Raw genomic sequence first — 27,938 nt, forward strand, 5'->3', positions numbered from 1 at the left:
GTAATTTTCCACTTACGGAAGTCACTTTGCCCAACATGACTTCAACGCATCAGGAGACACAACCCAGTCCATTGCAAGCTCCAACTCCAGGGGACACAAACCTCAAGCCCCCAAGTGGTCCCTGAAAAGGTCCCTCCTGCTAGGCCTGCATTGAGGTCCAAACACCTCCTGCCCTCCTCCCTGGGAGAGGAGGAGGGACCACAGCTGTCTCCCAAGAAATACCTCTGCCATCTTCTTCCTGTCCCTTCTTGGACCTTTTGTTGCCTTAATCTGGGTCAGGGCCCCCTGCATGAGAGACCCAGGAGCTGTGCAACTGGTTTTTAGCCACGGCTTGAGCTGTGGCCCAGGCCCTCTCCTTGGTATACAGCATCTGGGAAATCATGGTGCCTAGAACAACACTCAAGTTTTCAGACCCAGTTCCAGTAAATGCTAGTAAGGACACCCTCAGTGTGCAGCAAAAAGAGCCCTACCTTAGAAAGGGTGGTCCCCTTGTCCCCTGCCCCCCCACCCCACCCCAGGAGGCAACACTGAAGCTGAGACTTGGTGAAAAAGAAGAAGCCAGAACGAGAGCTGGAAGGAGAGTGCTCCTAGGATAAGACCAGCATGTGCACAGGCCCTGGGGTGGGAGTGAGAGGAGCGAGGGATGAAGTAAAGAGAGGTGAGGGCTGAAAGGTGGCCAGCAGCCAAACATGCTGGGAAGAAGACATCCGGGCCAGGTGGAGCAGCAGTCAGGCAGCTTTATGCAGATGTCGCGTTCTTTTTTGTGTGTGTGAGACAGTCTTGCTCTGTTGCCCGGGCGGGAGTGCTGTGGTGCGATCTTGGCTCACTGCAACCTCCGCCTCCTGGGTTCGAGTGGTTCCCCTGCCTCAGCCTTCTGAGTAACTGGGTCTACAGGCGCGTGCCACCTGAAAACCATGCCCGTCTAATTTTTTTATTTTTTATTTTTTATTTTTATTAGAGACAGGGTTTCAGCATGTTGACCAGGCTGATCTCAAACTCCTGACCTCAGGTGATCCACCAGTATTTGCCTCCCAAAGTGCTGGTATTACAGGTGTGAATTTACCACTTGCTGAATTCTCTGATGTTTCAAGCGTTTCTCATGACCTTACGAGACCCTCAAAATAGTCCCATTTCACAAAGGAGGAAACAGTCTCATAGAGAAGAAGCAATTTTCCCAAGGCTGACAGCTATCAGTACAGGAGCAGGAATCTGAGCCACGTCTGTCGGCCTCCACAGGCTTCCTCCTGCACTCCTGCGCTTCTTCCCAGACAGGGCACAATTAGGTTTTCAGGGAGGTGAAGGGGGTACTCCAGAAAGAGGACACGGCACAAAAAGGCCTAGGAGCTGAAGAGATGTGGAGCCAAGGCCAAGAGACCCCAGCAGCCTGAGGAGGGGCCACGCAGTACTGAGGGCAGGTGTGGGGTCTGGGGACCATGGGCCTGCAGAGATGCAGCCAGCCTTGCTGTCCCAGAATGTGGCAGGAAGCAGGAGCTGATGTGGCCCCAGGTCCTGGCATTGGGCCCCAGCATCCCACAGAGGGGCATTGTCCATGGGCAGTGGGCATGGCCAGCTGGGAAGCCAAGCAGGGGCATTTGCCTCTCTGGAGATGTGCCCAAGGGATTGGCAGGGTCCTCCCAGGAGCTCTCTCGAAACACCTCACCTTTAGGTATTCAGGGCTTTTGGTGTGTTTGCAAACATGGCAGGACAGCAAACGCTCTTCACCTTGTTCGTCTTGTCAAAAAGCAGGAAGAAGAGACCAGCCGGGGCCTGGCCACATACTTTGTGACCTCAGAACACTTACTGCCCCTATCTTGTCCACTGAAGATGGAGACAGGATTCAACAATGGCCATCCCAGCTCTAAACCACAATTCCATTCTTCTAGACCAAAACCGGGTAGCAAGGATAATTCCCCAGATGACATCAAAAGACCATGTCGGTGTCACCACCACCTCCAGTGCTAAGTTGAAGTCTCTGGGGAAGGACAGTGTGGCAGTTAAGAGGGTCTGGTCTAGACTGATGATCAGGCTCAGGTCCTAAAGCTGGAATCCCTGGTCATGTGACCTTGAGCAAGTCACTCGCCTCTCTGAGCCTCAGGTGCCCTCTGTAACATTAAGGCTGCTGATGCCCACCTCTGGGTGACTGTGCAGGCTGTGTGAGCCAAGGCCTGGGCCCAGGTGGTGGATGACAGGGTCCTGCTGGGCTCCGACATTCGTCCTTTGGGTTCATGGTCATCCCTCCTTATCCTTTTGGTCCGCAAGTGCTCATGGAGATTCCTAAAGATGCAGACAAGGTAGAGCAGGTTTTAATTGCTGCAGAAGAATGAATGAATGAAATGAAAGCCCATGCTAAGCACTGTGTAGGCATGTACTTCAACTCATGCTCTTAACAACCTATGAGGAGGAGCTACTATTATCCCCATACTATAGATGAGGTCATTGGGGCCCAGAGAGGTGAAGTACCTTGCCCAAGGGCACACAGCAAAGCAGTGGCAAAAATAGGATTCAAATCTGTTCTCCTGGGTGAATTAATTGATGGGATGTGTATCCCTGATGCATTTAGGAATAAGGGGTGGGAAAGGCTACTCCTTCCTTTTCCCAAATTGATTATCTGGGCTAAACAATTGTTGTAATCCCTCTACAAAGGCTCATCCTATTATAAGCAATAATAATATTAATGGCAACAGCCACTCACATTTATGGAGTGTTTATTCTGCTATATGCACTGTGCTTCTCTCAGCCTGGACCTTCCTTTCTCCAAATCTCAGGAAGCTGGAGTCCCAAGGCTGCCTCCGGGCGGGGCTGTGGTTCACCAGAAGCCACAAATATTTACCTTGGAGGCCTCAGCCTGGTCTGAGGCCTCTGCCCAAAGACAAAGCCTGTGCTGGGGTGTGCAGGATATAAGGTTGGACTTCCAGACCCACTGCCCGGGAGAAGAGAGGAGCGGGCCGAGGACTCCAGCGTGCCCAGGTAAAAGTAGGGAAGGGGCTGAAAGCCAAGGTTGCCAGGAAGGTTCTGAGCTAGAGATGCCTGTTGGGGTCAGGTCAGGAGCACAGGGGAGGCTCGCCCTCAGGGAAGGGCCCTCGGTGAGTCAGGATCCGCTGAGGGTCAGGGCCAGGTGTAGAGAGATGCCCAGCTCCCTCGCCCAGAGGACCAAAGGGCAGTGACGAAGGGATGGGGCTGGCTGAGTGTTTTCCTGACCTCGTCCTAGTGACATAAACCCACTCTGCACATACCAGTTGCTCTGTCCCAGCTGTGCTGCGGCGGTGCTGGGACAAAAGAAGCATGAGACGCAGACTCTGTCCCTCAAAGAACTCCCAGTGTAGGACAATGTGGTGCCCAAGGAAGACCCAGGGACATGGGAGTGGAGGACAGTCAAAGAAGGGTTCCTGGAAGAGGTGACGTGTTGGTTGCAAAGCCGAGTAGAAGGCGATTGGGCAAAGGAGGAGAGAAAGATATTCCACGAACGGGAACTAGCAGAAGCAAAGGCCGGGAAAGGAGGTGCCATATGACAGGGGCGTGTGGGGTGCCTGGATCTGGGGGAGGAAAGTCTTTTCCACAGGAGGGAAACAGGGATGCTACCATCCTCATGGGTCCCTGGGTTCCTCTGATCCAAAGAGGACTGAGCAGTGTGTACAGATAATGCAGGACAGACAGAGTCAAGGTATTTGCAAGAAAAATATGGAGTGGGGCCACAGGGGCACCTGGATGCCAGGGTTCAGCTCTGTCTTCTGGCTTTGGCTGCAATGTGTCTCCTTCTGACTCCAATATTAGTAATGGTACCTGTCATAATCATCGTGGAAGCTACCATCTACTGAACTCTTGGCCATGCCAGGGCACAAATAGATTGTCTCATTTAATCTTCCCAAAAAGCCTGTGACATAAGTACTATAATTATTCCCCATTTTATAGATGAGAAAATGGAGGCTCAGAAAGGGTAAGTCACTTGTCAAAGATCACAGAGCAAGTGGTAGAGGCAGGCCTCCAACTAGGGTTCATCTGGCTGCCAAGCCAATAATATTTTCCCCTCCACCCTCAGGCCTCCTAATGCTAACCTTTTCAGCTTAGCAGTCTCAGATTTCCAATTTTTTGGGGCTTCCAGAGGCTATGCATTTATTCGGCAGCCATTTATTAAGCACCTGCTCTATGCCAAACACTATACTGGATGCCAGGGACACAGCAGGGAGCAGGCAGACCTATCCCTCCCTCCCAGAGCTCACAGCTGGGTCAGGGAGGCAGAGGCTGAATCATTACTGCAAGGGTCTCAGAAGAGCTCACACCGCTTCAGGGCACAGGAGACACATGTCATCCGGATGCCACATTTGTCTTTGGCAACAAGAAACCCACATGCTAAACCAAGCGAGGGGCTCAGATCTCTGCAGCGTCTCCCCTCCCTCCAAGCAGGACAATCCACAGGGGCAGGAGCTTCCATGGGGGGCTGGCAGGCAGAGCCAGGGTGCGAGTTGGAGAGCTCGGGACTGGATTACAGGTGTTGATGCCACACCCCTGTGGAGGGAGGGGACAGTGCAGCCAAGGGGCCAGAATACCCCCAAGCTCCTCTCCCTGGCATGAGCCACAGGGCCCTTTCTCTCTCTCTCTCTCTCTCTCTCTCTCTCTCTCTCTCTGCCCTTCTTTTCCTGGCTCCAAGAAGCCATTCAGTCCCTCCCCAGCCCCCTTAGTATTGCAGATTAAGCAAACAGCTTTTTCACAACTTTGAGTCCTACCTGGCTCCTCATTTCCTTCCTGCCTCCAACCTTCATGTCTTGGGCCCCAGGACAACATTTCTCCAAGTGTGGTCCAGGTTCCCTGTCTGCAGGACAGGGGAAGCTTTATAGGGAAAGTGAAAAATCTTGGCAGGGTTTTAAAGGATGAATAGGAGTTCATCAGGGAGATATGGGAGGAGAAAAGCATTCCAGGAAGGAAGGAAGAGCAAGAGCAAAGGCATGGACACAGGAGAGAACAGAGTATGTTCTGAGACCTTCCAACTGCTTGGAACTTGCTAGAACAAGGGGAGAGAAAGCAGGAGGTGAGGTCAGCAGAGGGTGAACCATAGAGGGTTTTAAGTGTCAGACTGAGGGGTGGCAGACACGGGAAGCAGAAGTTCTTTGTTCTGAGCATTGTTGCTGGATTTTCTGTAAGAAAATAGCTAATACAGGCTGGGCGCAGTGGCTCACACTTGTAATCCCAGCATTTTGGGAGGCCAAGGTGGGCGGATCACGAGGTCAGGAGATGGAGACCATCCTGGCTAACATGGTGAAACCCCGTCTCTACTAAAAATACAAAAAAAAAAAATTAGCTTGGCGCGGTGGTGGGTGTCTGTAGTCCCAACTACTCAGGAGGCTGAGGCAGGAGAATGGCATGAACCCAGGAGGCGGAGCTTGCAGTGAGCCAAGATGGCACCACTGCACTCCAGCCTGGGTGACAGAGCGAGACACTGTCTCAAAAAAAAAAAAAGAAAATAGCTAATACATTCCAAGTTCTTACCATGTGAAGGACACTTTGCTAAATGCTTTCCAGATATTAACTCATTTAATCCCTCAACTCTGGGAAGCTGGGGTCATTATCCCCATTTGTCTGATAAGAAAACTGAGGCACAAAGAGGTTAAGTTGATTGCCTAAGGCTACACAGCTAGCCCAAGCAGTTAAACACTGCACTAAACAGCCTCTCTTGGACACCGTGCCCCAGGTCACCGGGCATCATGGGCCTGCCCTTGGCCCCTCTGCCTCAGGGCCCTCTGTGCTCACCCCAGGTCTGGCATCCTGCACTTCTGCTCTCTGACACCTGGGAAGATGGTCGGCCGGTGGACCTTCACCCTTCTCTGTGGTTTGCTGGCAGCCACCTTGATCCAAGCCACCCTCAGTCCCACTGCAGTTCTCATCCTCGGCCCAAAAGTCATCAAAGAAAGTAAGTTTTGTCCCTCTGGACCTGGCTGCCATCAGACAAGGGGGTAGGTGGAGCAGCTTCCCAAAGGAGAGAGAGAGTTCCTCATCACGAGGGATGTGCGTGGCTGAGATCCCAGAACGTGAGTGAACATGGGTGGGGGTTTGTAAAGGTCTGGAGAGTCTGTGATCTCAAGAGTCCACGATTCCAAGAACCCCTTCTTAAATTCCACAATTCCCAAAACCCTGAGTTTCCACAGCCTCCAGAAGGGGCATGCGGCCACTGCGTGCAGTGATGCAGCTGCCTCTCCCACTGCCTTCACCTGAAATCCCATCATCAGAGCACCCCGTCTTAGTTAGACCCAGTGTGCTCCTCCTCCCCAGAGCAGAGACCCTTCACTGCAAGTGTGGCAGCCTGGGTCCCAGGCACAGTGTATCACTTTCCAGCTCTGGGGCACTGGGCCAGTCCCTGAGCCTCAGCTTCCACCTCGGGACACAAATAAGAGGGCCTTCCTCACTGGGTCGTTGGAATTGACTAGAGCTTTATGAATGCTATGACCATGCTTCTCAACCTCAGCACTTCTGATGCTGTGGACCAAACAACTATTTATTATGGGGGTGGGTGTTCTGGGCACTTTAGGATGTTTAACAGCATCCCTAATCCAACTGTGACAACCAAAAAGCTCTCCAGACACTGACAAATGTCTCTCAGGGGACAAAATCATCTCAGTGGAGAACGACTGTTCTAAAGTCTCATCCCCTTAGAGGGGACTCACCTGTCAGCTCTGGAGGCCACTTGAGCACTTAGAGGACCAGACCTCTGCATTCAGGGTGACTAGGGGCCTGGGTCATGGCCAGAGGGGCAGGGGCAGGTCCTGTGGGATCAACAGGCTCTGTAGCCAGAGGATGGATTCCCAATTAAAGATGGGAAGCAGAGAGCTCTGAGAGGTTGGAGGGAGGCAGAGGTGGCCTGGATCCACACTGTGAAGCTCAAGCATGTGGAATTTCAGCCAGAAGGAGCTTAGAGATGAACAACCATGCTTTAGGCTCTCCTATAAGGAGTTGTGTACAAGTGGTTGGTTTTGAAGGTGATCCCAGAAACACCTACAGGAGTGTGGGGAGGCAAGGCAGGAAAGGGAAGACATCCCATGAGGGGTGCATGTCCAAGCCAGTTACCACTGTGGCGACTGGAGCTCAGTCCTGCCTAGCAACTGCATCTGTTAGGGCCATTCAGGAGACAGAAACCACACAGTAATCCCAACAGGTAAGTTTAATGTAAAGAAGTATTACCAGGGGATTGGAGGAATGAGGAATTGGCTAAGAGGGAAAAAAGACAGAGCTCTAAAGGATAACCTAGGGATGGAGGGGGTAGCCAAGGACAGAGCAAGCTCAGAGGTAGAGAATCCTCCCCAGCCCTCATTGTAGAGGGTGCGGTTGAAGCCCACTGTGTGGTGGAGAAGTTTGCTGGCTTGTCCCAGGCCAGAGCTGGTCCACAGTTGGCAATCTGAGGCTAGTGGGTAGAGAACTACCTTCCAGGGAGCCAATAAAATTCTCTGGGAAGCTGCCCCTGGAGGAAGGGGGCTGCTGTTAACTCACGGGGAAGCTGTCTCTGGGGAACTGCCTAGAAGCTAGCCAGGGTGCCTGCAGAACTCACTCAGCAAAAGCCACTGGGCAGTGACACCATAGGAACCTGGCAAGAGGAGCACACCAGAGCCATGAAGGGAATCCTCTTCCTCCCCCATGCCCCTCCAGAGTCTCCACTGAAAGGGCTTAACACTGTGCCAAATGGCAAAAAAGAAATATTCACTGGGCCCAGTTCCATTACCAAAGAGCAGGCAAAGTGGGTGGATTTGCAGCTGAGAGGCCATAACCCAGGAGCTCTGATACACAATGAGAGACACACATCTGAGCCATCCTGCCTGAGGGGTGAGGGAGCTGGGGTATTGATACACCAACTCTCACCAATCACTGGTTGAAGTCTGCTCCTGGGGCATCAGCTCTCCAGCACTTCTGACCTGCTCTGCACATGAGCCGGATGGGCTCTAGCTGCTCACAAAAAGCCAGCTAGGACAAGAACCCAGGGCTCCTGACCCCTACACCTCTGTCCTGGTTCCTCCTTCCTCTGCTCAGCACCTGAGGCTTTTTGGACAACACATCCATAGGATATGGATGCCAGACAATTGTTAACAAGTGTGCTTTGGCAGCAAAACAGCCCCAAACAGAGTTTTGAGGGTTCCCTGCCTGTTGGACCTAGAAGTGCTTGCAACTGGCTCAGGGGACGAGTGCAGGTCCAGGTGCTGAGTGCAGGTCCAGGTGCTGAGTGCAGTGGCCGACACTCCCCACAGAGGCTGGCAATGCTCAGGGGTGTGAATGGTCCCAGCCTCACTCCTGATGTGAAAACGACCCATCTGGGCTACTGTTCTCAAGGCTACATCTATACAGTAGGGACTGGCAGGCTGGTCCTGACCTCTACCACAGTAGAGGTCTACACCCTCGCCCTACCTCAGGGAGCCTCGAGTGATACCCCTCCCCAGCCTGGAGCCCCCACCAAGCCTTCCTTCTTGCCCCTCCTCCTGGGCCCTAACCCTGGGGTCTGCTTCCAGAGCTGACACAGGAGCTGAAGGACCACAACGCCACCAGCATCCTGCAGCAGCTGCCGCTGCTCAGTGCCATGCGGGAAAAGCCAGCCGGAGGCATCCCTGTGCTGGGCAGCCTGGTGAACACAATCCTGAAGCACATCATCTGGTGAGTGGAGTGGGACCACACCAAGAGCTAGCCCCTTCCCACACCTTTGCCCAGGACACACTTTGCATGCTCAGTCAACCAGTCTGCAAGCATCGACTTGTGTCGGATCACAAAGAGTGGATCAAACAAAGCCCCTCCATCAAAAAGTTCCCAGAATAGTTAACAAGAACCATAAGACAGTGACACAGGAACCCTAATACAACAACCCCAGAGCAAGGCCGGGGACAGTGGCTCAAGCCTGTAATCCCAGCACTTTGGGAGGCCAAGGTGGGCAGATCACCTGAGGTTAGGAGTTCGAGACCAGCCTAGCCAACATGGCAAAACCCCATCTCTACTAAAAATACAAAAATTAGCTGGGCATGGTGGCAGAAGCCTGTAATCCTAGCTACTCAGGAGGCTGAGGCAGGAGAATCACTTGAACCTGGGAAGTGGAAGTTGCAGTGAGCCAAGATGGCGCCATTGCACTCCAACCTGGGTGACAAGAGTGAGACTCTGTCTCAAAAAAAAAAAAACAACCCCAGAGCAAGGTTGTCTGGGGTGGCACAGGGAAGGGATGAGGTGATGCTTCTCACTGGAGGTGACAGTGGAGCCGATGACTCAATGCTCACCAGGAGACAAGAAGCAAATGGCATCCAGGTAGAAGAATCAGCCTGGGCAAAGGCATGGAGAAGTGACAGTCGGTCAGAATGGTTAGAGCTCAAACCTCAAGGCAAGGAGTAAGGGATCAGCAGTGTCAGGTCACAGAGGGTCTTATGAGTCAGCTCAAGGAGCTGGGAGTCACCACCTAGAAGAGAAGGCACCATGATAGCATTGTGAGCAGGAGTGGAGGGGAGGGATGGAGGCAAGACCATCTGGAGAGGAGTCGGTGGGCAGGGCCAGGGTCCCGCTGCTGCCTAGGCACCCCAGGGAGATGGAAAAGAGAGAGAGAGTGGATTTGGGAACAATGAGCGGGAGGCATGATTCTGATCTCTCTAAACCTCATCCAGGCTGAAGGTCACCACAGCTAACATCCTCCAGCTGCAGGTGAAGCCCTCGGCCAATGATCACGAGCTGCTAGTCAAGATCCCCCTGGACATGGTGGCCGGACTCAACACGTGAGTGACCCCTCCAACAAGTACAGTAGGCTTGATAGGCTCATCTGCTCGTTCCCCCTCCCTCGCCCCCACCATGCGGGTGTCTGGAAAAGAGAGTTCCAAGCAGAGAGAAGAGCAAGTGCAGAGGCCCTGCAGCAGCAGTGTACTTGCCTTGCTCAAAGGATGGCAAAGACAGGGGAAAGAGAGCGGGGGCATGGTGGGAGATAAGGCCAGCAGGCAGCCAAGGCCAGATCATGCAAGGCATCTTGGGAGAAGATAAGGACTGGCTTTTGCTGAGTAAGACATGAGCCAGGGAGGATTCTGAGCAGAGGAGGGATATGCTATGCTTTAACATTTTTAAAGACTCCTGGCTGCTGGGGGGAAAAAAGACTTTCTGGGGGCAAGAGTGGAGACAGGAAGGCTATCCCAAAGCTACTGCAACAATTCAGGAGGAGATAATGATGGCTTAGACCAGGGTTTGGGGCAGGGAGGTGCTGAGAAGTTGATTGGATCCTGGATATGTTTTGGAGGTAGGCAGGGACACCAGGATATCCCGGGGAACTGAATATGTGTGCGTATTCAGGGGGAAAGAGAGAGAAGTCAAGGATGACTCCAAGAGTTCTGCCTGCATCACTGGCAGGATGGAGTGGTCAGTAACCAAGACAGGCAAGGCCCTGAGAGGAGCAGTTCTGGGGAAGAGCCAGTCCAGTGTTGCATGCGCTAAACTTGAGAAGCCCGTGAGACATCGGAGTAGGGGGCTGGGGGTAAGTTTGGAAGATGTCAGCAGATGAAAGAAGTTTCAACCAAACAGGACTCTGAAAACTAAGCCTGGGACATGCTGGGGTGAAGCTGGGTGGAGATGAGGAAAAACCAGCAAAGGAGACTGAGGAAGGAGGTGAGGGCTGGAAGACAGAGATGGACGGCAGGGTTGCTCCAGCCCGAGCTTGCCTGGTGCTCACATGGTCAGGTGCCTCCACCCGCTAGGCCCCTGGTCAAGACCATCGTGGAGTTCCACATGACGACTGAGGCCCAAGCTATCGTCCACATGGACACCAGTGCAAGTGGCCCCACCCGCCCGGTCCTCAGTGACTGTGCCACCAGCCATGGGAGCCTGCGCATCCAACTGCTGCATAAGTGAGTGTCACTGGCTGCCAGCCGGGCTCCCATCCTGCCTGGAAGGAACGCCAGGCAGTGGACTTCCCCCATTTTACAAATGGAGAACGCTGAGGCCTAGAGAAAGAAAGGGACTTATCCCCTCCTGATTCCTGATCTGGGGCTCCTTCCAGGGAATCTGTGATGCCAAGAGAAGTTCAGGACATCAAGGTCGGAAGCAACCATCGTGGGTTTCAGGCATGACACCGGGAGGTGGGGCAAATCTTTGAAGCGGGAGGCCTAGAAGCTCCTCCTCCAAACACCAGGGCAGGCGTAGGTGGAGCCAGGGGCAAAAACACAGGCTTTGGGTCAGGCCAACACCTTATCTTCATTTGCTCTCCGGGTGATGGTGGCTAAGTGGCCACCCTGTGTCTCACTTTCCTCAGCTGTAAAGTGCAGGTAATGACACCTTCCAGGCAGTGGTGAGAAAACTGATCAGACAACAGCCATCAAGCACTCAGAACGGTGCATGCGCACGGTGGTGCCAAAAAACATGGCGCCCCCCCCTTCCCTTCTTAGCAGGAGGACAGGGAGAAAAGCCAGCTCCCATCATCCCAATGCCCAGCATAAAGTTCCAATAACAACACCCAGCCGCTGCTCTCTGATAACTCTTTGCCACTGCCTACACCTGGCTCAGAGGCTACTCCCAGCCCCGTCTCTAACACATCCTGTGACCTTGGGCAGGTTCCTTCCTCCCCTAGACTCAGCTTCCCCCTCTGTAAAATAGAGGAGGGGGTGATCATCCCTGACCCTTCCTAATGTCTCTCGTGCTCTCTTCCCTGAAAGGCTCTCCTTCCTGGTGAACGCCTTAGCTAAGCAGGTCATGAACCTCCTAGTGCCAGCCCTGCCCAATCTAGTGAAAAACCAGGTGAGTGGAATCAGGGCCTCTCTGGCCTGTGGACATTGCGCCCCCTGTGGGGCTTGCGCGGAACTGCAAGTTGGTGCTAAGTGACTGAAGTCTCCTTGGGTGGGCTGTGCTGAAAGAATTATCTGGGGCTGGATAGCAAAGAGTCATGGAGTGGGGTGGGCCATTGACCCAGGCAGACAGTTGAGGTCAAGGTCATGGGACTGCTAAAAGTCAGCCAGGAGCCCTTGAACAGTGATGTGCTGATAAATTTTTAGCAATGGTCTCTGGAGGGGTTGTTCAGGGGAGGCAACCCTGATTTGTAGCTTTTGCGGATTTCCCTGGTGGAAATACTCCCTTTGGGGCCAATGTTAGGCGACCAGTGTGATGTCACTGAACAGAGTTGGGAAAAGATGTACAATAGCGCACGATTGTATATTTCCACTAAACAGTTACATAAACATGACCTCAGGAGTAATAGTAGTAAAATACAGCAAAATAATTATGAAGCAATGCGTTTTAAATTTTTATTAAATTTGTTTTAATATAATTTATTTAATTGTAAGTTTATATGTCTAATTTGTAACAATGTCTGGGCTTAGCACCCAGCTCAGAAATTTGTGGCAATTTAACAATTGGTTCTCAAAAGCTAGTACAAGCTGGCTCTAGCATGGCACTGTCACACATCAATCTGGCTGTGGTATTCAGGGCTGCACCACCCACCAGGTCCTGTTGGATTTTTCTTCTGAGTCAGTAAACACAGGTGACTCTCACTTTAGTTGCCCCTATTTGTCACAGGTATACTAAAACTTTGTAAATTGAATTCATCCACATTAATCAGTGATTTCCACTGTAAATTCCAAGATGTGTTCCTAACAATGGGCCACCTGATCTAGGGTCAAAACACCTTGTCAAATAGCTAATATTTCTTGGAATAAGACTTTTTTCTTTGATTTTTGTTTTTGTTTGTTTGTTTTGAGACAGAGTCTTGCGCTGTCGCCCAGGCGGGAGTGCAGTCGCGTAATCTCAGCTCACTGCAACCTCCGCCTCTCAGGTTCAAGCAATTCTTGTGCCTCAGCCTCCCAAGTGGCTGGGATTACAGACGAGCACCACCAGGCATGGCTAATTTTTATATTTTTAGTAGAGACAAGGTTTTCACCATGTTGGCCAGGCTGGTCTCAAACCCCTGACCTCAGGTGATCCGCCTGCCTCAGCCTCTCAAAGTGCTGGGATTATAGGCATGAGCCACTGTGCCTGGCGACTTTTTTCTTTGAAAAGATGATGTAGTAACTGAAAAAATTGGGGGAAAAAATCCATAATCCTTTTACTTTCATCCAGGAGCGCTTTAATCTCTTGCAGATTGCCTTCCCACCTCCATCCACATGCACTAGTATTTTTAAGAGGCTGCTCTTGGTGTCAGCCTTTAAATCAGATCTACGTTTCGAAGTCATTATACAATACTTGTGATTATTAAATAGGTATATTGTATTTAATAATTTATGAAAACATTCCAGGAAATCCTTTTTAAAATAACGTGATTTTATTAAGAGCACTTTAAAATGGCAGTAGCAATATTTAAAACAGTATTTTAGGCCAGGGCCAGTGGCTCACGCCTGTAATCTCAGCACTTTGGCAGGTCGAGGCGGGAGGATCACCTGAGCCCAGGAGTTTGAGACTTGCCTGGGAAACATAGAGAAACCCCATCTCTACAAAAAAATAAAAAATTACAATAGCTGGGCATGATGGTGTGTCCCTATGGTCCCACCGCACTCCAGCCTGGGCGACAGAGAGAAACTCTATCTCAAAAAAAAAAAAAATTAATTAAAAATAAATAAATAAATAAAATGGGGATGATGGAATGACTTGCTTTATATTATCGTGAGTATTCCATAAGATGCATGAAAAAAATCTGGCTAGGCTGGTCATGGTGGCTTACTCCTGTAATCCCAGCACTTTGGGAGGCCAAGGCAGGAGGATTCCCTGAGATCAGGAGCTTGAGACCAGCCTGGCCAACATGGTGAAACCCCATCTCTACTAAAAATACAAAAATTAGCCGGACATGGTGGTGGGTGCCTGTAATCCCAGTTACTCGGGAGGATGAGGCAGGAGAATTGGAGAGGATGAGGCAGGAGAATCGCTTGAACCCGGGAGGTGGAGGTTGCAGTGAGCCGAGATTGCACCACTGCACTCCAGCCTGGGTGACAGAGTGAGACTCGAAAGCAGAAAGAGAAAGAAAGAAAAGAAAGAAAAGAAAGAAAAGAAAGAAAGAAAGGAAGGAAGGAAGGAAGGAAGGAAGAAGGAAAGAAAGGGGGAAAGAAGGAAGGAGGGAAGGAAGGAAGGAAGGAAGGAAAGAGAGGAAAGGAAGGGAGGGAGGGAAGGAGGAAGGAAGAAAGGAAGGAAAAAGAGAGAGGGAAGGAAGGAAGGAAAGAGAGAGAGAGAGAGAGAAGGAAGGAAGGGGAAGGGAAGGAAGGAAGGAGGGAAAAAGAGAGAGAGGGAAGGAAGGAAGAAAGGAAGGAAGGAAGGGGAAGGGAAGGAAGGAAGGAGGGAAAAAGAGAGAGAGAGGGAAGGAAGGAAGGAGGGAAAGAGAGAGAGAGAGGGAAGGAAGGGAGGGAGGGAGGAAGGGAAAATGTGGAAATCTTTTTCAGTGTAAATCCATGGGTCTCAACCCTCGTTGCACATCAGAGCCATCAGAATCTCAGAAACCTTTAAAAAATACTAATGGCTAGGCCCTACCCCAGATTCAGAAGTAACTGGTCTGGGTGAGTCCTATATCCCAGAGGACTCTACTGTGTAGCCAGGGTTGAGACCTGCTGATAGAAATGAAGGATGGGGAATTGTGGGATAAAATGCAGAGGTTCCCCGGGACACCTTTCCGGTGAGAAACAGGCTCCCCTGGCAGTGCCTGCTGGGAGTCTCTGAGCCGAGAGTCTTCCATCCTCTCTAGGCTCTAGATCAGCAATGCAGCCAGGAGCAGGGAACGGTTATTCATAGGAGTTAACATTTCTCAGATGCATTGTCATTCCTCAAGAGTATTAAGGGGTGGTCAACAAGACAAAAATGTCCTCAATAATCTTGGAGCACTGCCCTGAAAAGTGAGTCAAATGTTTGACCTTCTCCCTAAGCAGAACAGCTCAGTTCAGGGTTAGGTTAGGTCAGAGTTTCTCAACCTTGGTGGTACTGACATTTTGGGCTGGATAATTCTTTGTCTGGGGGCTGTCCTATGCACAGTAGGATGTTTAGCTGCATCCCTGGCCTCTACCCACTAGATGCCAGTAACACCCTCATCCCTTCCAAGTTGTGACAACTAAAAATGTCTCTAGAAATTTCCAATTGTCTCCTTGGGGACAAAATCGCCCCCTGTTGAGGACTGCTGGCAATTTTAGGAAGAGAAGTGCCTGGTGAGCAAAGGGATGTGTTGGGCTAGAAAGCCACAAAGGGCACAAAGAGATTGCCCAGGAGTCTGGTCGGGTCTGCCTTGCTGGCCTCTGTTCCAGAGTCTGACAAGTGGAAAGAAATCAGTAGCAACTTGCTGTATGAATAAACAAATTCTCCATTTAACTTTTTTTTTTTCTTTTAAAGTAGAGTCTTGCTCTGTCACCCAGGCTGGAGTGCAGTGGCACGATTCCAGCTCACTGCAACCTCCACCTCCCAGGTTCAAGCAATTCTTGTGCTTCAGCCAACCAAGTAGCTGGGATTACAGGAGTGCACCACCATGCCTGGCTTTTTGTATCTTTAGTAGAGATGAGGTTTCACCACGCTGGCCAGGCTGGTCTCAAACTCCTGGCCTCAAGCAATCCACCCACCTTGGCCTCCCAAAGTGCTGGGATTACAGGCATGAGCCATTGCGCCCGGCCTCCATTTCACTCTCATGGAAAACATAGACACCTGTGAGCAAGACAAGAAGTCAGAGAGGGAGGGCTGCTGGCAGGCCAAGCACACCCTGGGCACAGGGCAAGGGACAAACCACTGCAAAAGTTCCCAGGTGGCCCTGCAGGCTGGGGTGAACACATGAATGAATCCTCAACCCATGGATGGAAACTGGCTGGCCGTGGGCACAGCAGTAGGACTCAGGCCAGGTGGGCCAGGCACAGGTTCCTGTGGGGCTGCATTCTGGCCCCTCCCTGATGGAGCCCCTTGCTTATGCTGTTGCAGCTGTGTCCCGTGATCGAGGCTTCCTTCAATGGCATGTATGCAGACCTCCTGCAGCTGGTGAAGGGTAGGTGCTCTGCTCTCTCTCCCACTTTTTCCTTTACTATGGAGCTGGCCTCCAGACCCTGACTCCACCAAGGGAAGGCCTCCCCAAGTCAGGCCTGAGCTGCAACTCAGGCCCAGAAGCAGGTGAGACAAGCACCAGTTGATCTCTGCTCAAGATGAGCAGACAGAAATTCGCCACGACTAGGACTTCATGAGCTCTTACTATTTGTGCAGTTGTCAGGTCAGCGGATGCCCCAAGTTCAAATCCCAGCTCTGCCCCGACTTGCTCCATGACTTTGGGAAAGCTACTTTACCTCCTCATCCTCGGTTTCCTCATCCATAAAATGGGGCTTAACCATCCCTACATCATAGGATTGTTAGTGAGGAATAAAAGTTTACAGGAAAGTTCTGGGCACATAGCAGGTGTTCCCCTTGGCACAGAGAAGCACTTACAAATGCATGCTAAATGGATGGATGGATGGATGGATGGACAGACAGAAGATGCTAAGACTACAAGCATGAGCCATCACATGCAGCCCCTGGACTAGTTTTTACGGATACTTTGGAAAACTGCAGCATCAAATAGTTCTATCCATCTCGTTGCAGTTTTAAATTTTCCCTCCATCCAAAGGGTTTGAGGTATCTGAGAAGTTAAAGCATGGGTTAAAAACTGAGATATCTGGTTTAAAAAATAAAAATCAGAGATGATTTGAAGGGCAAAGATGGAAGGAAGTCATTTCTCCCTCCCCCAGCATAGCAGATACGGGAGGGCACAGGCTCCTGCCCCCACATCAGAACTCTGCCTTGCTCAGGCCCTCAGAGTGGAAACTGGCAGGGAAGAAGAAAAGTCTACCAACTGCTGTTTGGGATCAGAAGAGGCTCATTCCAAGGGCGACCATAGAGGAGAAGGGAGAGCAGCATGCACTGAGGACCACAGGGCATCTACCATGGGCCCCCCTCCCGCTGGGTGTTTTGTAGGCACGTCTCACTGACTTCTCAGACAACTCCATGAGGTAGCAGTCATGACCCCCCTTCACTGTGATGAAACCGGCTCCGAGCAATTAAGTCACTGTCCAAGTTCACAGAGGCAGTTGGTGATAGAGGAAGACTTGAGTTCCGAGCGAGTGTCATTCGGATTGAGCCGTTACTAGGTGCCAGTTCTATACATGAAGCAGGAATTACTATTCTACCGCCGTTTCTTTCCTTTTTTTTTCTTTTTTTAAAGTAATTTTTACAGGAGTCATGCTCATCGTCTCTATGTCCTTCCGATTTTAGTACATGTGCTGCCCTGGCGGGCACTATACCCTCATTTTAAGACAAGGAAACAGATTCAGAGGCGAGAAGAGACCAGACAAGGTCACTGGGGCTCAAACCGAAGTCCAGCTGGCTCCTCCGCTGCCCCGAGGACGGGCCCGGAGGTCTCCCTGGAGCGGTAGGCGGCCGGTCCCTGGCCCTCCAACACTCCCCATTCTCGGCCACACACCCGGGCAGGTGACACGCCACCGCCACCTGGCGGCCAAGTGGGGAATTCTGACGTGAACACGAGACCTTTGGGGGAGCAGAGGAGCCAGTTTGGATTTCGGAGTAGATGTTACCAGGCCTCTGGCTTCCAGCCTAAGCTTCCTTGAGATCCAGCTGCTCATAGGGTGTCCAGACCCAGAACCTTCTGCGTGGGGGATGCGGCTTTCAGTCTGGTAGGGGCGGTGGAGTGTTCCAAACAATAGTTCAGTTCCGTTCCAAACCGGGACTTTGGCATAAAACCGACTGGGTTCCCATGCTCTCATAGTATGGCTTTGAACAGGTCATTTCCCTTTCCTCAGCCTTGGTTTCCCCACCTGTAAAAGGGGGTAATAATAAGACCTACTTCCCAACGTTATCATGCAGATGAACCAGCTAACATGCAGAGGCCTGGCACTTAGTGGATACTCGATAAATGTCACCGTCATCACTGTTTGCATCATTATTATCAACATCATTATTACCTGCTCCTCCCTAGCTGCCTCCCATGCAACAGTACAGCTCCACCTGGAAGCAGCCCCCCAACTTCCCCCTCCAGTACTGCCCTCCACCCTCACAGAACTTTCTTCTTGTCCTTGAGCAGTGCCCATTTCCCTCAGCATTGACCGTCTGGAGTTTGACCTTCTGTATCCTGCCATCAAGGGTGACACCATTCAGCTCTACCTGGGGGTGAGTGTCCCAGGACCTTGAGGGTGAAGTGGGGACATTGCTGCCCTTCTCTGACCACCAGGAGTCAGATAGCATGGGCCTGTAAATCCTGGTCACCATTAGGGCACACGGGCTGATCTAGAAAAATCATTGCAGGCTGAATAAGTCCCATGCAAGTTTGTTTCGTTTTGTTTTTTTGAGACTGAGTCTCACTCTGTCACCCAGAGTGACATGGGGGGGCCAGAGTGGGGACACTGAGCCCTCAGCCTTTCTCTCAGGCAAGTCCCTGCCAATCCCCAAACCTATGACAACCTTGAAACAAAAGCCAAGGATCAAGAAACACAGACCTAAGTTTCTCTCCCAGCTCTATGACTCCCTGGCTATGTGACTTTGGGCAAGTTCCTTCACCTCCCTGAGCCTCAGTTTCCTTGTCTGCAAAATGTCAGTAATAATGGCCACTGAGGAGAGGATGAAATGAGACCACACCGTGCCTGGCAGACCGGAAGTGCCCAGTAACTGTCAGCTCCCTGTCCAATGTGGAGCTGCACAGCCATGCTGTGGCTGGACGCCCTGAAGGGCCAGACCATCCTGGTAGCATGAATCCCAGACTAGGTTTGTTTTGTTTTGTTTTTTTGAAACTGAGTCTCACTCTGTCACCCAGGCTGAAGTGGAGTGGTGCCATCACAGCTCACTGCAGCCTTGACCTCCTGGGCTCAAGCGATCCTCTCACCTCAACCTCCTGAGTAGCTGGGACTGCAGGCACTCGCCACCACGCCCAGCTAATTTTTTGTATTTTTTGTAAAGATGGGGTTCCACCATGTTGCCCAGGCTGGTCTCAAACTCCTGGGCTCAAATGATCCTCCCACTTCAGCCTCCCAAAATGCTAAGATTACAAGCATGAGCCACACGCCTGGCCCCTGGACTTAGTTTCTATGGATCCTTTGGAAAACTGCAGCATCAAATAGTTTCTTCCATTTTGTTGTAGTTTTTAATTTTCCCTCCATCCAAAGGGTTTGAGGTATCTGAGAAGTTGAAGCATGGGGGAAAAAACTAAGATATCTGGTATAAAAAATAAAAGCCAGAGATTATCCGAGGGGCAAAGATGGAGCAGATGTTGCCAGGCACCTGAGTTCCAGGCTAAGCTTCCTGGCAACAAATGCAAAAAAAGGAAACAGGCTGAATGGTGTCATTTCCTTCTAGGTTGTTATTGGGTAAGCTGCAGAGTTAAAATTCTTAGCCGACTCCCTGCTTTGTCTCCTCAGGCCAAGTTGTTGGACTCACAGGGAAAGGTGACCAAGTGGTTCAATAACTCTGCAGCTTCGCTGACAATGCCCACCCTGGACAACACCCCATTCAGCCTCATCCTGAGTCAGGATGTGGTGAAAGCTGCAGTGGCTGCTGCTCTCACTCCAGAAGAATTCATGGTCCTGTTGGACTCTGTGGTAAACCTCAGCACAAGACAGAGAATAGGGCCGCCCAGGCTGCATCATAGGAATTTCCTGAACACAGGGTGCCCCTAAGCAGGAATCCTCCATCGGGCTCAGTTTAATGGAGATCTCACTCCCTCCCCTAATAGACCCTGCCTCTGACATAGCTCTAAACCTAAAATCCTCCGTGTAACATCCAGCCCCAGTTATGGTTCTGCGCTCTAGAATCTGATGCAAATGTTTCCTCTACCAAATAACAGTCTTGTGAAATCAAAAGGCATCTTAGATATGCAGTAGTCCAGGGGTGATAAATACATCTCAGATAGTGAGTAGTCCAGGGATGGCGACTGTGCCACTGCTCACCACTATGACACTCATGGCAGACATCACTAATCTATCAGGGCTCTCCTTCCTACTGAGTCTGGATGCTGACACAACCTTGGAATCCTTATTAACAGGGCACAGCCGATAACCACCACCAGTCAACTACGTTGTGCCACCTCCTCCCGGGTGACTGATGGGGAAATTGAGGTCCAGAGGGGGAAAGGGTTGGTCCAACGTTATGGGAGGATGGCAGGACTTCAGGGCAGCTGACAGACAACCAATAACCAAGCTCTCAGGGGACTGGGATGGCGAGAAAATAGGGAGTGGTCACCAACTAGCACATTCATGATTGCAGTAAGAATGAAATCACCTCTCTATGTCCTCTGAGATCAGGAAGCTGCCCCCAGACCCACAACCATCACCAGCCCACAGTAAAAGTCTAGGCCAGCAGGACCCCATGCCCCATAGAAGCTGACCTAGGGACTGTTTTTCCACCAATGACAGACACATGGCTTGGGTCACTGGGCCCACCCAGCTTTTCTGGGGTCCTGGAAAACCTTCTTCCTAGCAGTGGGGCGCAGGAGATGTGCCTCCCTGTGCCCTCCAACTGACCTTCTCTGGCTCCTCTCACCCTCAGCTTCCTGAGATTGCCCACCGGCTGAAGTCAAGCATCGGGCTGATCAATGAAGAGGTTGGTCCGTTTGCCATCCGCAGCTTGAGGGGTCTTTGCTGTGGTCTGGACACAGGCCTTTGGGGAGGAGAATCTGGTGGGACTAGTGTTTCATTCCAGCACTGGGACACTCAAACCACATCCCTGTCTGCACAGAGATTTCAGTCTAGCAGGCCAGTTTGAGTGAAGCAAATCATCACATGGATAGTATTTCCATTACAGGTGCAAGTAACACAGGACAGGTTCTAGGGGCCATGAGAATACTCTGGGCCCCTGATATAGTCTGGGACATCAGGGAGGCCTCCCTGAAGGGAAGGGTATTCCAGATAGAGGAAACAGGAGACCAAAGGCTGCCAGGTAGGGAGAACAACACAACATTCAAGGATCTGCAAGAAGGACAGGGTGGCTGGAGCACGAGAGGGAGCAGGGAGCCCAGGAAGGCAGGCAGGGGCCGGGCCACACAGGGCCTGTGGGCCGTGGTTGGCACTTGGGAGGCCACATGTGGGTCTGATCTCCTTCCAGGCTGCAGATAAGCTGAGGTCTACCCAGATCGTGAAGATCCTAACTCAGGACACTCCCGAGTTTTTTATAGACCAAGGCCATGCCAAGGTGGCCCAACTGATCGTGCTGGAAGTATTTCCCTCCAGTGAAGCCCTCCGCCCTTTGTTCACCCTGGGCATCGTGAGTTCAGTTGTCTGCGATATTGGCAGCAACCAGGGGGACCCTTCTGTCTACTTTTCCTGTTCGCCCTCTTGCTTTGTTAAACATTTCCACCACTCTCATCACTTAGCAGGGACAGGGGACAGAGAGCTCTGAACCAAGAGCCAGGAGCTTTGTGGGTCCAATTCTAACCTGTGACCTTATTAGTCAGGAATCTCTGGACAGAAACGCAACTCATATGCACAAAAGGAATTGTATTAGCTCCTATAACCAAAAAGTCTAGATGCTATTGGCTTCAGGAATAGCTGGACCCAGGTGCTCAAACAATATCCTCTTCATTCTCCTCTCTCCCACCTAGCAGCCTTGTTTTCCTCTGTGCTGCCTTCATCCTCAGGCAAGCTATTCCCTCATGGAAGTGCCCCAGGCTGCATTAGGCTCATATCCTATCAGCTTGGCAATCATAGCAGGAAGAACCTATCTTTCCAATAGTTCCGGCAAACATCTCAGGGCTGACTCTCACTGAATGAGCCTGAGTCGGTTGCCCATTCTTGAGCCAATCAGTGTGTCCAGAAAAATGGAATATGAAAACTTCCTGAGCTGGGCCACCTACACACTAGGGTAAGGGAGTGAGGGCTCTATGAATAGTGGCTGCTTTCATCGTCGTCATCATCATCATCATCATTCCCCACAGCAAGCCTAGATTGTCATCTGTTAAATGGGGAGTGGATGCAAGTACTATCATCTCATTTAACAGATGAGAAAGGTGAGGCCCAGAGAGGTCAAACCCTTTGCCAAGGTCACAGAGCCAGGAACTGAGATTCAGACCCCAGAGCCTCTCTGCACAACCCCTAACTCCACACTCGGATCCTCTTAAGAACAATGGGGCCTGGGCTTCTCTTGTTGCAGGAAGCCAGCTCGGAAGCTCAGTTTTACACCAAAGGTGACCAACTTATACTCAACTTGAATAACATCAGGTAAACACACAAATCATCGTGAAGATTCTGCTGATGGAAATGAGTCCCGCCCGGTGACCATGGGTTTCTTTAAACACCGACTGTGTGGCTGCCAGGTGAAGGCGGCTCTGGGGTGGGCAGGGAGGTCCTTCCCGGATGCTCCTGCTGACAAGGACCGCATGTGACAGAATGGGGAGGAAAATGAAGCGGGCTTTGCAGCAGCCACAGCACAGGCAAACCCTGGCCACAGGCAGCCCGCTCTGGACACCTCCCAGGCCGTGGCAGTGACAGTCACCCGGCACAGAAGGGCAGGGCTCCAGCTGCCTCCTGCACCCCGCCTATTCTCCCTCCCCACCACTTTCCGGTGGCCCCAGAGTGAGTGCAGGGGCTGCCAGCTGGAGCCTCTGGGGACAAGTCAGGCCCAGGGCTCTTTTGATCAGCCCACATAGGGCTGGGCTGTTTAATATAAATCGGTTGTGCACATATCAAATCAGACTATCTGGCTGCCCTGTGCCCACAATCCTACATAGCAACAAACTGTTGAGCCAGGAATTGGGGCGCCCTTTGAAGGGGCTTGGGCCTCCTTGTCCACCACAGCCCTGACTCCTGAGGTTGATTTTTCTGCTCATTGGACTGCTATTTGTTTTCTGTGTCCCCTCTATACCCCCCACGCCACCCCTGCCATTGGAATGCAAGCTCCACGAGGCAAGGACTTTATGTGGTTCACTGGAGCCCGCACTGTGCCTGGCACATAATAGGTGCTCAATAAATCGCTGTTGAATGAGTGGATAGTGAATGAGTGGGACTCCAGGGGCCGCTCTCACAGGCATCTTCCATTGCAGCTCTGATCGGATCCAGCTGATGAACTCTGGGATTGGCTGGTTCCAAGTAAGTGTTAACAGGTGGTGCCTGAGGGCACAGGGGATGGCCTGGAACGGTCCACTCTCAAAAGAGACACTGCCCAGGATTTGCTTCAAACAAGGTCCCCACAGAAGCACCATGGAGGGCTGGCCGGTCTCCACCAAAGTCCAACTTCCCGGCTCGAGTGTTTACAGAGAACCCACCGTGTGTCAGACACAGCTGAGAACACACACGCACACACAAATACACTCACAGATACACACTTTCTTTCAGTGACGTTTTGATCCTGAATTAGAACCCAAGTGCCCTTGACTCACAATCTCATTCTGCGCACGTAGACGCGCCTCAGTGCCCCTAGACATCCCCTTCCTGCTGGGAGTCAGACCAAACCCCAATACCTCAGTCTGACGTGTTTTCTCTGGTTTTTGTGATTTGTTTTTCACTATTTTTGACTTTTTTTTTTTTTTTTTTTTTGAGATGGAGTCTCGCTCTGTCACCCAGGCTGGAGTGCAATGGTGCAATCTCGGCTCACTGCAACCTCCACCTCCCTGGTTCAAGCAATTCTCCTGCCTCAGCTTCCCGAGTAGCTGGGACTACAGGCGCGCGCCACCATGCCTGGCTAATTTTTTGTATTTTTAATAGAGACAGGGTTTCACCGTGTTAGCCAGGATGGTCTCGATCTCCTGACCTCATGATCTGCCCGCCTCGGCTTCCCAAAGTGCTGGGATTACAGGTGTGAGCCACCACGCCCGGCGACAATATTTTAAAACAAGGAGAGTTCCACATGCAAATCAGGATTTCTGGCTTCCCTCCAGAAGTCAGAAGTTCAGGCAATGCAGGGCAAAATTCCCTCAGGGCAAATTCAGCTGCAACAGAGTGGTGGGGCCCCTGAGGATGGGGCATCCTCCAATGCACCCCAATCCCCCCATCTACCAGGCCCCAGGGGCGGCTGAGTTCATGCCCCAACCCAGCCCATCTGGTCCCTGGGAGCCCCCACAGCTCTGATCAGCAGGGGACTTGGAATTCCTACATGTCCACCAGCCACCTCACCCATGGGGAGGAGCCACGCCCACGCGGAATGACGGGGGGATCTTCGGATGCTCAGCCAGGGTGACAGTGCCCCTTCTCTCTCATACAGCCTGATGTTCTAAAAAACATCATCACTGAGATCATCCTCTCCATCCTGCTGCCGAACCAGAATGGTGCGTACCTCTGCCATCTGTGCCGCCTCTCTCCCCAGGGCTTGGCTTTACTTCCCCTGCCCTCATCTCCATGAATGGGGCCCCTTTCATTCATCTCCCAGCCATTCCTCAGAGCCTACTTCAAAATCTGCCTCCTCCCAAGAACCTTCTCAGCCCCGTTCCTTTGCTAGTGCCAGAGGCTGGGCTTGTAAAGATGAACCAAGCAGTGGGCTAGCCTTGCAGGGCTGGAAGGAGACAGAGGTGTAAGCAGACAATGAGAGCAACGAGAGAGGTGTAAGAGACAACTGGAGGTGCCTCAGCAGACCCTGTTCCCCCCTCTTGCTAGTGCCTGGCCTAGGTCAAGCTGCACGATCCTTCTGAGCCTCAGTTTCTCCATCTGTAAAATGGGGACATAGAAGTACCTTCTTCAGAGGCACAAATCAGGAGGTGCCTGGCACAGTCAGTGCCCAACACTCTAGTTCAGCCCCAGGTTGAATGAGGGGTGGGAAGAGTTTGTAACCTATACCAGCTCCACCTTTTTAATTTCTTTATTTTATTAGACTGGAAAATCTCAAAGTATAGAAACTTCTGCTGGGGATAATGGGAGCCCCTGATGGTTCTTGAGCAAGAGTGTAAGAGAATGTGAGGACTGCATTTTGTGAGGGTCCAGAAGCCAGTGCCAGAGGCAAAGGGAGGGTAGATGAGGCTGGGTTGATGCTGGGGCCAGAGAACAGGCAAGCAGAGGCAGAGGGGGCTGTCTGATCAGGCCTGCCAGGCTGGGGCTCCCCTTCAGGAACCCTGAGCCTGCCCCTGGCTGCCCAGTCTCACCCCAGGCCCATCAGTTTCTGACTATGTTTGTTATTTCAGGCAAATTAAGATCTGGGGTCCCAGTGTCATTGGTGAAGGCCTTGGGATTCGAGGCAGCTGAGTCCTCACTGACCAAGGTGAGTGGGTGTGGCCCTAAACATCCTGCCCCAGGGAGGGCACAGCCACTGAGAGCCCTGGCTGGGAGGTGGGGCCTGCACTCCAACCCCAGCCTGCAGGTGACCTTGGGCAAGTCCCTTCCCCTCTCAGGGCCTCACCTCCTCATCTGCAAGTGAGAAGGTTGGCTGTGCTGAGGATGGGACCCTCCTAGCCTGGGATCAGTACACTTTTTCCACCCCCTTGTCATTCATTCATTCATTCATTCATTTAGTAAATATTTTTCGAGGGTCTTCTACACGCAAGGCATGCCTCTGAGTGCTTGAGGCCACTGAAATGAACTAATGGAAAACACTCCCATTTTTTTCAAGCCTACCTTCTAGCAGAAGAGGCAGACACACAAGCCCTAAAGATATAACATCAGGCTGAGTGGAGGAAGGCTGAGAAGAAAAGTAAAGCAGGCTCAGGAGGAGAGAGTGATGTCAGGGAAGGGGGTGCTGTTTCAGATGGGGTGGTCAGGGAGGGCCTCTCTGAGGAGGTAACATTTGAGCCAATACCTGAGGAGGTGAGGGGTGAGCCCTGTGGGTAGCTGGGAGGAGTGTCCTGTCAGAGGGACAGGGTATTAGGCCGTTCTCTCACTGCTATAAAGAAATACCTGAGGCCGGGGTCAGTGGCTTGTGCCTATAATCCCAGCACTTTGGGAGGCCAAGGTGGGCAGATTGTCTGAGGTCAAGAGTTCAAGACCAGCCTGGCCAACATGGCAAAACCCAGTCTCTACTAAAAATACAAAAATTAGCTGGGCATGATGGCGGACACCTGTAATCCCAGCTACTCGGGAGGCTGAGGCAGGAGAATTGCTTGAACCCAGGAGGCGGAGGTTGCAGTGAGCCGAGATGACGCCATTGCACTCCAGCCTGGGCAATAAGAGCAAAACTCCATCTCAAAAAAAAAAAAAAGAAAGAAAGAAAATAAATAAATACTTGAGACTGGGTAATTCATAAAGAAAAGAGGTTTAATTGGCTCACAGTTCTGCAGGCTGTATAGGAAACATGCTGGCATCTGCTCGGCTTCTGGGAAGGCCTCAGGAAGCTTCCAATCATGGCAGAAGGCGAAGGGGAAGCTTGCACATCACATGGCCCAAGCAGGAGCAAGGGGTGGGAGGCACTACACACTTTAATAAAACAACCAGATCTCACGAGAACACACCATCACAAGAACAGCACCAAGGGGATGGCGCTAAACCATTCACAAGAAACCAGCCCCATGATCCAATCAGCTTAGGCCCCACCTCTAACATCGGGTGCCACAGTTCTACATGAGATTTGGGCAGGGACAGAGATCCAAACCATATCAGATGTGCAAAGGCCCTGAGGCAGGGATTGTTGGTGTTCCAGGAAAGATGAGGAAGGAGGCCCAGGATCTGAGGCAGCATCCAGGGCAGGTACCTCATAGGCCTGAGATGCACATGCACACACACACACACATACATACACAAACACACACCTTTATACACCTATGCACATACATGCATACACATATGCACACCTTTATACACCTATACACATACATACACACACATACACATACACACACACACACCTTTATATACCTATACACGTACATACACACACACATATACACTGCACACATACACATATACACACACATACACACCACACACACACTACACACACACATATACACACACATAATACACCACACACATATACACTACACACACATACACATATACACACACACCACACACATACACACGTAAACACACATACACACATACATACACAGAGATGCACATGTACACATATACACACATATACACACTACACATGCACATACACATACACACACACACTCACCATGTAGCCAGATGGTCTCAGCTCAAGGCCAGGATCATGTCCATCTTGTCCATGGCTCTGTCCCCGGTGCTCAGCATGGCCTGGCACACAGTAGGTGTTCAATAAATGCTTGGTGAGCAAATGACTCTCCGTGGCATCTGCTGGGGAGAGGATCTATGGCAGTGTCACCCTCGCTCCCAAATACTACCCTTAAGAAGAACAGCCCACAGTCACTGTGTGCCAGGCTCTGGGGCATCTCTCCCCCTCTAGAGTGGAGCCAAAACTCCAAGAAGGCAGGGGTTTCTGTCTGCTTTGTTCTCCGTTGTGATCAGTGGCTGCACACAATAGGTGTTTAGTAAATGCCTGCTAACTGAGATGGGCACCTTACTGTCATTAGCTCATGCAGAGGAGGGGCCCAAAGCAGTGGGTGATCAAGGCAGGTGCTGAATGCAAATCCCACTTCTGCCACCTACTGAGTGCGTGACTTTGGAAAGGGGCTTTTGCCATCTTCAAGTCTCAGTGTCCCCATCTGCAAAATGGAGATGACATCAGGACCTGGTGTGGCATTAATGTTCACACACAGACCCTCCACCCCTGACCCTTCCAAGAATTCTGTATTTGTGGGTTCAGGGTCATGGTCCCCCAATGCCAGCAGTCACCTTATGGAGGACAAAACCAGCATAAACCACAAGGCAAAAGGTTAAAGAAACCTGTTTTCTGACTTTTCGCCTCCAATTCCAGGATGCCCTTGTGCTTACTCCAGCCTCCTTGGGGAAAACCACCTCGCCTGTCTCCCAGTGAAGACTTGGATGGCGGCCATCAGGGAAGGCTGGGTCCCAGCTGGGAGTATGGGTGTGAGCTCTATAGACCATCCCTCTCTGCAATCAATAAACACTTCTCTGTGATGCCTGCAGTCTGGAGTTTCTTTGTCCCGGCACAGGAGTCATTTTGCCCCTGGCAGGCTTGGGGACTGGATGGCTGAGCCACACCCGGGTCACGTTCAGGCACATCTGAGCCAATCTGGGTGATGTCTG

At 51.5% G+C, this 27,938-nt stretch overlaps 1 protein-coding gene across 1 annotated transcript; it reads left to right on the forward strand.

The window, feature by feature from the left end:
• The first annotated feature begins 2,926 nt into the window (after positions 1-2,926).
• Positions 2,927-27,809, forward strand: BPIFB1 (BPI fold containing family B member 1). The gene is made up of 16 exons (XM_054542143.2): positions 2,927-2,967; positions 5,748-5,902; positions 8,481-8,622; positions 9,609-9,716; positions 10,680-10,829; positions 11,634-11,715; positions 15,844-15,907; positions 17,987-18,072; positions 19,314-19,493; positions 20,440-20,493; positions 20,995-21,153; positions 22,039-22,106; positions 22,928-22,973; positions 24,085-24,148; positions 24,995-25,071; positions 27,646-27,809. The coding sequence occupies exons 2-16, from the start codon at positions 5,788-5,790 to the stop codon at positions 27,703-27,705; spliced, it is 1,455 nt and encodes a 484-aa protein (XP_054398118.2). The 5' UTR covers positions 2,927-2,967; positions 5,748-5,787; the 3' UTR covers positions 27,706-27,809.
• The last annotated feature ends 129 nt before the right edge of the window (positions 27,810-27,938 follow it).

The sequence above is a fragment of the Pongo abelii genome, chromosome 21 (assembly GCF_028885655.2).
Source record: "Pongo abelii isolate AG06213 chromosome 21, NHGRI_mPonAbe1-v2.0_pri, whole genome shotgun sequence".
In the NCBI taxonomy this organism is placed as follows: Eukaryota; Metazoa; Chordata; class Mammalia; order Primates; family Hominidae; genus Pongo; species Pongo abelii.